Source organism: Benincasa hispida, unplaced genomic scaffold (assembly GCF_009727055.1).
Source record: "Benincasa hispida cultivar B227 unplaced genomic scaffold, ASM972705v1 Contig316, whole genome shotgun sequence".
Taxonomy (NCBI): domain Eukaryota; kingdom Viridiplantae; phylum Streptophyta; class Magnoliopsida; order Cucurbitales; family Cucurbitaceae; genus Benincasa; species Benincasa hispida.
In genome coordinates this window covers 871137-883241 of record NW_024064794.1, presented here as the reverse complement: position 1 = coordinate 883241, position 12105 = coordinate 871137, and the positions used below count along the sequence as shown (strand labels likewise).

The 12105-nt window shown below is 29.2% G+C and overlaps 1 protein-coding gene across 6 annotated transcripts; it reads left to right on the top strand.

The window, feature by feature from the left end:
• The first annotated feature begins 2130 nt into the window (after positions 1–2130).
• Positions 2131–6671, top strand: LOC120069329 (protein FAR-RED IMPAIRED RESPONSE 1). Of its 6 annotated transcripts, XM_039021066.1 has the most exons (7): positions 2131–2265; positions 2918–3735; positions 3859–5214; positions 5455–5517; positions 5967–6041; positions 6140–6208; positions 6298–6671. In XM_039021066.1, exons 2-7 carry the CDS (start codon positions 3019–3021, stop codon positions 6337–6339), a joined length of 2322 nt encoding a protein of 773 aa, XP_038876994.1. In that variant the 5' UTR covers positions 2131–2265; positions 2918–3018; the 3' UTR covers positions 6340–6671. The 6 variants fall into 6 exon arrangements, 4 of the variants coding, with proteins under 4 accessions (XP_038876994.1, XP_038876993.1, XP_038876991.1 ...); XM_039021065.1 differs by having other exon boundaries at positions 2918–5214; positions 5967–6032; XM_039021063.1 differs by having other exon boundaries at positions 2918–5214.
• The last annotated feature ends 5434 nt before the right edge of the window (positions 6672–12105 follow it).

Below are 12105 nucleotides of genomic sequence, written 5' to 3'. Positions count from 1 at the left end.
AAAAATAACGTAATCTTCTTTTACGATTACATCTCTAAATTTTTTATTTTTTTTCAATCACTCTTAAATTATGTGATTTGTTATATTACACCTATACTGAACTTTTCAAGTAGTTATATTATGAGGATGCTCGAATTTTTTAAATATATTTAAATGTTTTTTATCTTTTGAATCGACAATAATGCATGTGTGGAATAAAGTGTACAATACTTTAACATTAATGTTAAACTTCGGATAGAAAACATGCATCAGATTTTCTCGTGACAAAAAGACATGCACATCGATGTGGAATTCGTCATACAAGCAATGTACAAGTCAGGGAGCAAACGGGTGGAACAAGTCAAGAGTTTGTGAGTGGATAATAGACTTACCTTCCCTGGAGTTATAATTACGTATTTAGGAGTGGTTGACTTAAGTTGTCCCGATAGGGTTTTGAAAGTAGCTTTGGGATAATCTTTCATCTCACCAAATCAAGGTGAGTGTCCCGTGTCATGGTTGGCGAACCTCCTGCTTATAGCATCAAAAATGTGTTATCTCACTTAGCTCAATTCAAGATTATTTCTTAGTTTTAAGTGCTTATTTAATGATTTTATAGGTATCGTGCATCAAAGAGGTATAACCGAGCATTAAGAACGAGATGAAGCTAAAACATACAAAAATAGAACTCAAATACATCAACCGATAAAATAAGATTCAAAAATTACCAAAATGTCCCTGAGGACAAGGTGCTGCACGCGCAAATTCTAGTAGTCTCTAATGAGTTGAGCACTGTGGCATTGTCCCGACGCTCCGAAGATTGTTTCACGTGTGCACATGCCCAAGGCGTCGTAGCATTGGTTGGTACTACGCCAAAAGGGTAGTAGCACCACGACATTTCGACGATGTTTATAAATATCATATTTTTGTTTTATGTTAATTATCTAGCCGACACACGATTTCTCTATATTTTTATTCCTTCATTTTCCTCTTCGATGTGCAATAATGCTTGGAAACTTCTCCCCATTGATTAGGAGGACGATTCTTAGCTATGGTAAGTAGTTATAGCTTGCGGTTAGAAGATTTTCCCCTTTTAGATTAACTTATGATACTTGTTCTTCATTCGAACTTCGTTATACCATTGTTTCTAGATTTTCACTCTTGAATGAACTGTCTATTGATAATTTTAATTATGATTTGTTTGATAAACTACTATTGACATCATATTTACTAATTTACCCTACATGATAAGTGAGCTATTGTAAACGATGTTATAAAAGTTCTGAGAGATATTTGTAGACGATGTTAGAAAAGTTTATGGCATGACTATATATGGAGAGAGGTCAAATAACAACCTCAATGTCGGTGTAAGCTATTGTAGGTGATGCCAAGAAAGATTAAGACATAACGGTTGAAAATCACAATTTTATCAATACTATGATACTCGTTACACAAATTCACATGAGCAAGTATATTAACTCCACCACAATCATTTGACAAACAACGGATTTGCCATATCAAATGTTTATAAAAAAAAAGTAAGTAATAAGTACAGAGGTTATAATGAGATTCACAAAAATAGGCTATTTTGTTCAAATACGAAATCAAACTCTTGAATTACGTACGTCACAATAAAATACATTTTAAAAATAAAAGTCAAAATTTATTGTTCAAACATATATTCTACGTGAACTAAAACAATGTTGATCAGCCCAAAATCTGATTTTATTTCAAGATTATGTTTTCACAATTATTGATTTAAATTTATCACAAATCCACATAGTTTTACTTTAATTAAAAATTTCCATATAATATATATTTTTTCGTCGTACAATCAATCCTATAAAGAATAAACCTTACAAGATATACGCTTGCAAAAGTCAATATCATACCCTATGCATCAATCAACAATATTCGTAGACTCAAAATCATAGTTCAAATATGGTTTTTTTCCCTTCGAAATCCCTATTGAAAGTTACTATAAATCAGGATGGATTTACTCCAAGTCATATACTATATTCCACATGGTAGTAGAATTAATCCTAATTCCCATAGTAAATAAACTTTGAGAAGATATGCCCTTGAAAGTTCACAGTTCAGACCAAACAAAGTAGGCCCAAATAACCTTTTGGGCCATCGCTGCTATAAGCGAGTAACAAAAAATTCCAAATGCGAGTATTTCATTGTCTTTCGTGCCCTAACCTCCAAAACTGCGAATCAAGAATTCCTATACTCGCTCCCAAACCACAGTATCTTCCTTTGAGTTTTCGAGTAACCAATAAAACAGCCGTGAGTTTCTCTAAGAACTGATTTTATCTTCATTTCTATCATTTTCAGTTTCTGGGTTTATTTCTAGAGACTAATCTCCTCAGCTGCTACTTCCTATTACTTCATTTCTTATGTTCTTTTCAGCGCTAGCTTATGTATTTCATCTCCTATCAAAGAAAAATTACGATTTAAGTTTAAAGTTCACACTAGTTAGAAATTCACGTTTAAAGTAAGTTTGAAGTAGTTAAATCACTTTTAATGGTATGATTATGTGTTTAAATGTGCATAATCAAACGTTAAATTGATTTTGAAGGATTAAAAATCTATGTTTCAATATGATTTTAAATTTTGTGATTTAAACCATATCAATCACTCTCAAACGTACCTTCGCCCTTTGAAATGTTTTGTTATGAGAAACGTTGTTTAAAACAATCGAGTAACTGCTCTGCACATTGCACATCCAGATGTCATTTACTGAATTTGTTTTGTGATATGTTATATCATGTCTCTGTGACATTCTAAATGGCATTTGGTGTGAAATTTTGAACTTTGTTCCATTGTGTCTTGTCATCAAAGTGACCCACTTGCCCATTGCTGAATTAGAGGTATTTACTCTTTTGAAATACCTCCATTGTCAATTATTTTTAACAAATACAACCATATCTTGATTCAGGTGTATTTTCAAAATAGTTAGACTCGAAAGGGAAGTGTATATTAATGTAAGTTTATGTTCTATTCATCAAGACAGATCTTGAACAGCTGTGAGAGCTAAATATGGATAATAATTCGGTGCAATGTGGCAAAGAAATTTGTACTAGAGATGGCATAGATGGTTCTTCTCACATGGTGGGAAAAGAGAATACAGGACCAATTGTCAATATAGAGATGCCAGAATATATGAACATAGCATACTCTCAGAATGTTCTCAACTCGAAGTCTTTCAAAACCATAGAGCCTCGTGAAGGAATGGAATTTGAATCGAAGGAGAATGCTTTAACATTCTACAAGGAATATGCCAAATCAGTCGGTTTTAATGTCATAATAAAGGCTAGTCGTAGGTCCAGAATATCTGGAAAATTTATTGATGCAAAATTTGCATGTACTAAATATGGAAATAAGAGGGAATCTGGTGTAGTTGAAGTTTCAGATCCTGTAACAAATTCAAATAATGACATAGGTATTCATGGGAAGAAAAAACGAGGTAGAATCAATCGCTCTTGGGAAAAAACTGATTGCAAGGCTTGCTTGCATGTCAAGAGATTGCAAAGTGGAAGATGGGCAATTCATAGTTTCATAAAGGAGCATAATCATGAAGTTTTACCTAATGAATCCAATTACTTTCGTGGTCACAGGAATTTAGAAGCTGGTAGCAGTAATACTGATGTCTTGCAGGGCAATAGAGCAAGAAGAAAAAGTAAGCTTTGTATGAAATCCAGGCAGTCTGGAGGTTGTACAATAGCTAAAAAGCAGAAGGTTGCTGTCACTGAGCAAGTACGTAAGTTGAAACATCTAGCTATAGATGAAGGAGATGTTCAAGTTATGTTAGACCAATTTGTTTGTATGCAAGATGAAAATCCTGACTTCTTTTACTCTATTGACCTGAATGAAAAGCAGTGTTTAAGGAATGTGTTCTGGGTTGATGCAAAAGGCAGACTTGATTATGCCAATTTTGCGGATGTGGTTTTCTTGGACACCACATATATTAAGAATGAGTATAGATTGCCATTTGCACCCTTTATAGGCGTTAATCATCATTTTCAGTTTGTTTTGATTGGATGCTCATTGGTTGCTGATGAGACCAAGTCTACATATGCTTGGCTGATGCGGTCATGGCTTAGAGCAATGCATAAATGTCCCCCTAAAGTGATCCTTACTGTACAAGATGAAGCCCTTAAGGAAGCCATTGTAGAGGAATTGCCTGATTCTTGTCATTGTTATTGTTTGTGGGACATTTATTGCAAGATTCCAGAAAGGCTTAGTCATGTAATGAGACGAGATGAAAATTTTATGTCGATGTTTGATGAGTGTGTTTTCAAGTCTTGGACAATTGAACAGTTTGAAAAACGGTGGCAAACAATTGTTGACAGATTTGAACTAAGTCATGACTCATGGTTTAAGTCGTTATATGCAGATCGCAGCCGATGGATACCTGCATATATGAAAAACATTTTTTTGGCAGGAATGTCTACACGCCAAAGGCCAGAAGGTATCAACTCTTTTCTTGATAAGTACATACAGAGAAGAACACCACTTAGGGAATTCTTGGACCAATATAGTAATTTAATACGAGATAAATTTGAAGAGGAAAGAAAAGCAGATTTTGAAACTTTTCATAAGCAGCCAGCATTAAAATCTCCATCTCCTTTTGGGAAGCAAATGGCTGCATTATACACACATACGGTATTTAAAAAATTTCAAGTGGAGGTTTTAGGAGTAGTTGCTTGTCATCCAAAAAAGGAAAGTGAAGATGGAGTGATAAAAGTTTACAGGGTTCAAGATTTTGAAGAGAGCCAAGACTTCCTCGTGGAGTGGAACGAAGCAACTTCAGATATCTCTTGTTTATGCCGTACATTTGAATTCAATGGTTACCTCTGTCGACATGTAATGATTGTTCTGCAAATCTCTGGCATACATAGCATTCCTTCTCAATATGTATTGACACGTTGGACAAGGGATGCAAAGAGTAGGCAAAAAACCAAGAAACAGTTGAATGTCGAGTTGAGAGTTCAACGGTATATCGATCTTTGTCAACAGGCGTTTAGATTGAGCGATGAAGGGTCTTTGTCCCATGAGAGTTATAACGTGGCGTTCAATGCTTTGGAAGAAGCTTTGAGGAAATGTGAGAGTCTGAGTGGCTCAATCCAACCGTCCACTGTAGTGCATAGTAGCCATGAATCAGAAGAAGTAAACCAGGGTAAGAACACTAATAATGTCAATAAAAAGAATACAACCACCAACATAAGAAGACAGGTAATTCAGTTTTCAGGCATTTTAAATGTTTACTAGATGACATTGTTTTCTAATCTAATTTATTTCAGCATTCATTTTCCACTTGTTTAGGATCGTTTTGAGCCACACATTATCAGTATCGGTATTGATGATGGCTGGCAACAATTGATCAGTTTATTTTTTTGTTTGCATCAGAACCTGCTCATATATGAGTTCTGAATTATTGCATTGGACTAATCGCATGTAACTTCTTGCTTGCAGGGACAATCAAATTCACAGACACTAGCCCTTCACTGCGCTGATGAACAGGAGGGCTTACAAGAGGTAGTATGGCTCACTCTCTTAGCCCTTTGACTATCTAAAATATTTGATATTGGTTAAATTTGTAGCATCTATATCCCTAGGAACAACTTCTGCATGGTAGGGTAAGACAAGATTCATGAGTTTTCTCCACTTTCCAATATGGGACCATTAATGTCTCTCAAGATGGTGCTACCTCTTAGGGCGCGCCATTCTTGGATTAGTCGGATCTCTTTCTTTGGATGAATGTCTATTTGGCCTTCATCATTTGATTTCCAGTCGTAGTCATGTATTTCAGACAAGAGAACTACTTTAGTGTACAAGTGCCCAAGGATAGTTGTTTGTGTTGTAATAGGGAAAAGTTAGCTCCATTGCTTCAAGTAACGCCGCGCATGTAATTGAATCTTACAACGTTTTTCCTTCATTTAGAATCTCCACCATCTAAATCTATCTTTCTTTTATTTATGTTGAAGGGACAACTTAACTCGATCACATCCATCAGTGACACTCGTTTCCAAGCGCAAAGAATGCAGGGAGTTGTAAGAGATGTTCGAAGTTTATCTGTTCCATAGACAATAATGATTGTGATTTATCAACATTTTCAATGACATTATTTGTTGAACACAAACAAAATCTCTACTTGTAGGGGCAATTGAACTTCAGGTCAAACTTTGTTTCGAATCGCTTCGACCTTCAGGTTGGCCCGCGTGATACGGTACAAGCATTGCCACTGTCATCTCTGTGTCTGTGTTGTATGTTCTTCATTGTTATGGTTTAATGTTCATGTGTGCACTTCTCTTGCAGGAACCATCTAGCGCGGGATCCATGGAGGTTCGTGGCATTTAATCCAAACAATTCAAGTGAAAATCTGTTTCCATAGCCGATCATCTAAGGTAGTATAACCATCTTTGGTGTAGATGATCGCATCGCAATGTGAAATATTGATATTCATAATTTCCGTTTATTGCTTGTCACACCATCATCTTTCAAATATGATGTGGGGTCCACCAGCATTACAAAATATTTGTAAAACAGAACACAAAACAAACTAAAGGGAGTATAGTACCGGTAGAAATAGAAATTTTATCGGGGTTAAATTAAAAAATAAGTGTATTTATAAATTGGTTGATTAAAAAAAGATCTACATGAACCTATATGAATCCTCCTTTCATTTATTACTTGTTAGTATCTTAGTTAAAATAGTGTTGGTTCCATGTAAGAAACACGAATACGGATACAAGACACATATATGAGACAACACAGACACAGTGACATATCATAATTTAAAAATTTAGAACATAGACATAGGAAAGACACATTTATTGAAGTAGATATCATTTTTATATGAGATTTTTTTTTAAAGAGGTATTGTAATTAAAATGTGGGGTGGGGGAATCGAATCTCAAGCCACGAGGTTGATAGTATGAACAATATATCAGTTGAGTTACGCTCTTGTTGATGCATTTATATATCATTTTTATATGAGAAAATTCAAAGCCAATGAGTTGATGCATTTATATGCTTTACCCAAAAAAAAAATGTTTGATGTATTTTGCTCACAACATTTATTAGTCTTATCATATATGTGTTTATTTAGTACTTAACAAGTGGTCATGCATGTCTAACAAAATGTTTGATCTACATTGACTTTGTATAACTATTGTTTGATACAAATATGTTAATCAAACTAAAGTGACAGAGCTTCTTATGTGTCCACTAACATAAAAAAAAATATTTATAAGACAAAAAAAAATAGTGTGGACAAAGTGAAAGTATAGTACTCCGTAGTACTATAAATTTACGCATTCATTGCATCCAAAATTAAGTGCATTTATATATTCATTGATCATTATAAAGAAAGAAAGAAAAAAGTACTTCTACGTGAATAATCACATCGATCCTTAGTATTTCAGCCATTGAAAATATGAATTGAATTACCAATAAAAACTATGGAATTATTATTTCACCCTTACGATAAATAATGCATTGTAATACATTTTATTATTAAAATCTATCTCTAATATCTAAAAGGACTATGGCAGGGAAATATTTGATTTCCCCCTTTTACGCATTTTAGTTGATGATCATTTGAATTTGATTTCTCCTTTTATGTATTCTAGTTGAATATTTGGATATCTTATGTAATTTTACATTTAAATCATTAAAAAAATCTCTTTTTATCTCTAATATCTACTCTACATTAAATTAAGACAGAAAATTGTAAAAATCATGTTTTATTCTCTAATTTCTGATTCATAAAAAAATAAAAAGTCATATTTTATCTTTAACAATCTCTACTTCTCTATAAATAAAGATTTTTTTTAAAAAAAATCACATTTTATCTTTTAATCTCTTATTCACGATTTTTTTAATCACATTTTATATCTAATATCTAAACATCATATGCTTTTTTTTTAAAAAAAAAAAATATCTCTAATAAACTCTACTATAAAGGATTGTAAAAAAAATCAAATCAATTTATGATTTGATCTCTAAATTTTCTCTATATTTAGCTAATTTCAACATCTAATCATTTTTCATCATATATCTTATCTCCCTTTTCTTTCTTTTCTTTATTTTTTTTAATTTTTAATTTTGTTAACCAACTCTCTCTAATATTTTTGCTTTTTTCTTTTTTTAGGTAGAAATTTTGTTGTGGTTATTTTTTTAGTTTTGTCAATAGCAACATGTTCTCTAATGTTTCTTTTCCTTCATTAAGAAGTTTAATTTACATGTTGCAAATGTATCTTCTATCTACTATAGGAATATGTCATCTCTCTCTCCTTTATTTCTTTCTTTTTCAATTTTTTACTTTTCAATTTTGTAAAAACATATAGAGTATTTAATGTAACTTTTTTTTATATATGTTTTTGTAGTTTTTTTTTTAATACACATAGCAGATTCGCCTATTGATCCTCACACAGGATAGAGAAAAGATCTTACTTTTGAGATTCGAGAAATTTCTCGAAGTTCAAGCAATTGCTTTTAGAGGCCGACAAGGTGATAAGGAGAAGAGAGTGACTGCTTTAGTGTTTTGGTAAATTTTTCACGTTTTAGTTTTTGTGAATGCGCACTAATGCATTTAGGTGTTTATAGTAATTTTTACTATTTTTTTACATACTTTTTTTTTCTCTCTTTTCAAATTTGTTGTGTTATAGGGAAATTCTTATAAATAGCAAAATCTCAAAAATATTTATACTTTATAGCAAAAAGTTTTAAAAATGTTTGTACTTTTGAAAATTTTTGCTATAAAATATAAATATTTTTAAACATATTTTTATATTTAAAAAGACCCATTTATTGTAATGTAAGTACACACAAACATCAAAAATTGAAATTTTAAAATCAAGAAGAAGGTCGTTGCAAATCAAGAGATTGAGTTTTTAGGATTTATGTTTGGCATAGAAAAAAGTTATATTTTTGTTGAAATTAAAATAAGAAAAAATTGAAATTAGGAGGATAATCAAATCATCCTAATCAATTAAAAAATTAATATAAATACGATTATAACGAAAAAAAATAATACTACTTTGATTTAGTTTAATTTAAAGTTTAGAAGTAGGTCATCTAATAAAAAAAGTTTTTATAAAAATAAGAAAGGATTGTCACGGGTTTTTTTTTTAAATGGTTTAAATCAAAGTTTGAAATTAAGAAAATAATCAAGTCATCGAAATTAAAATTAAAAAAAATAGTCAAAAGATAATTATCAATAAATTTTAAAAAAATGTAGTACAAAATTAAGAGGATAATCAAATAATTCACATCCAAATATCAAATATATTTTTTTAACCAAGTGACCACAATTTTTTATAAAAATATACTATTATTATTATTATTATTGTTTATATTGGAGTTTGAAATTAGGAAGATCATCGAATCATCCCAATTAAAATAAAATCGATTTTATTTACTAAGATGATAATTATCACAAAATTGTTGTTCAAAAATAGTACAAAATAGTTTAGTTTATATATTATTCTATACATATTTAATTTATATATTATTTTATAATACATTTCATACTCAATTAGAATCACTTTTATTTTTCTTCACCCAACTTCCAAAATTTGTATAAATGTTTTTTCTGGATTGTTTTTTTTTAAATAAAAATATCTTCTTCATAAATTAAAGTTATGGTAATATTCAAAATTTATAATTAAGTTTATTTTAAAATTTTATACAACACGTGCAAAGCACCTAGTATCAAACTAGTACTATCTAAAAAGACTTGAGAAAAAACATTTGATTTTATTTTTGTCCCTATTAGTGCATGATCATTGGGATATCTTACTTAATTTCACATTTAAATCATTGAAAAATTTTCATTTTGTATTTATTATCTATTGCACATTAAAAATCATATTTTATCCTCTGATATCTTATTTACGAAAATATTTGTAATCACATTTTATCTTAATAATATCTAAAGTTAAATAAAGATAACAATTTTTTTAAAAAAAAATCAAATTTTATCCTCTCTTATTCACAATTTAAAAAAATCTATAACTAATAATCTCTACTTCATATTAATATAAAGAAAATTAAAATAAAATAAAATAAAAATATGATTTGATATCTAAATTTTCTCTATAAATAACTAATTTCAACATCTCATTTTCATTGAAAAAAAAAAACAATACTATCATAATACTAACTTTTTCCATTCATTATTTCATACGTCATTAAATGATTTATTAATAAATATTTTTATTTATTTCGTGGACCTCACATAATTCTTAAATGATATTATTGTGTCAAGTGGTGAATGGATACAGTATGAAAAAATCATGATACAAATTTCCCCTCATTTTCCATATGGTATCTCATCTCCCTTATCTTTTTTTTTTTTTGTAGAAATTTTGTTGTAGATATTTTTTTTTTTTTAAATGTTAATAGCAACATATTTCTCGATGTTTCTTTAACTTATTTTAAGAAGTTTGAATTATCTGTTAAGATATCACCCCTCTCTATTAATTAGCAAATGCCATTTTTTTTTCAATATTTATTGTCACTTTTCAATTTTGTAAAAACATATAGAGTGATTTGGTGTCTTTTTATGTGCTTCTATAATTTTCTTTTTTCATGTACTGGTTCACTGATTCTCACATACTAAAGAGTGTGGAGAAAAGACCTTACTTTTGAGGTTCAAGAAATTTCTCAAAATTCAAGCAATTTAAACGTCGACAAAGTGACATAGAAGAGAGTGATTGTTTTCATGTTTTATAGTTTTTTTCACGTTTTAATTTTCGTAAATGCGCACCAATGAGTTTAGAGGTTTTAATAATTTTATATTGTTCTTTTACATGCTCTTGTTCATTTTTTAGCTTTTGTTTATTTTTAATCTTTTCAAATTTGTTGTAAATATACACCCATTTATAAAAAAAATTGAAATAAAATTTAAAATGAAAAAGAAGATCATTACAAATCAGAAGAGAGATTAAGTTTTTTAGGATTTTCGTTTGCATAGAAAAATTATATTTGTGTTGAAATTATAATTTGAAAAAAAAAAAGAAGAAAGATTGAAAGTAAGAGGACAATGAAATACTTTTTTCAACTACAAAAATAATTATTAAAAATTGTATTAAAAAAACAAATATTTTATTTTAATTAAAACTCGAAATTAAAAGGGTAATCATATCATCTAAATCAATTAAAAATATATATGGAGATAAGATTATAACGAAATAATAATAATAATTTGCTTTAAATTAAAGTTTAAAATTAAGATAATAATCAAATCATCAAACCAAAATAAATTAGAAAAAAAATATTATGGCTTAATTTAAAGTTTAGAATTAGGAGGTCTATCAAAATATCCAATAAAAAAATTGTCACGGTATTTTTTTAAAATAAAATGGGTTGAATTTGAACCAAAGTTTGAAATTAACAAGATAATCGATCATCTAAAAAAAATTAACTAAGTGATTTTATCATAAAATTTAAGAAAATAAAATAAAAATAATTATTTTGGTTTAATTTAAAGTTTAAAAATACGTTGGTGATCAAATCGTCAAGTTAAAAAAAAGTATATAAAAAAATATTATCACTGTTTTTTAAAAAATCTTGGTCTAAATCAAAGTTTGAAATCAATAAGATAATTAAATCATCAAAATGAAAATAGAAAAAAAAAAATCACATTTGATCTTAACTAATACATACTCCATGTTAAATAAAGAATTTTTTGTTTTTCAAAAGATGACATTTTATCTCTAACGGAATTTTTTTTTTAAAAAAAAAAAAAATCATATTTTATCACTAACTATTATATAGTTCACTTTAAGTGAAGGATTTTTTTTAAACATATTTTATCTCTAACTAATATATACTTTTCTAAATATAATTTAAGAAAATTACAATTCATCTCTAACTAATATCTTCTACACGTTAAATAAAGATTTTTTTTAAAAAAAAATCATTTTATCTCTAACGAATATCTAATTCACATTAAATAGATGAAACATTAAAAAAATCACATTTTTTTTTGCTTAAAGTACGTTATCATTTTTAAACATTTTTTTCTTATTATTTAATGTAATTTTTTTTTTATTTCTTAATGTTTGTGTGAGATCGAGATTTAGATTGAATAATCTTTTCAACTCATACCTGTACATT

Excerpts from the sequence above, each read along its gene's own strand:
- LOC120069329 (XM_039021063.1), top strand. The coding sequence starts at position 3,019 with ATGGATAATAATTCGGTGCAATGTGGCAAAGAAATTTGTACTAGAGAT. Across the intron at positions 5,215-5,454 it reads CCACCAACATAAGAAGACAG|GGACAATCAAATTCACAGAC; the intron begins GTAATTCAGTTT and ends TCTTGCTTGCAG. Across the intron at positions 6,042-6,139 it reads TGCAGGGAGTTGTAAGAGAT|GGGCAATTGAACTTCAGGTC; the intron begins GTTCGAAGTTTA and ends CTCTACTTGTAG.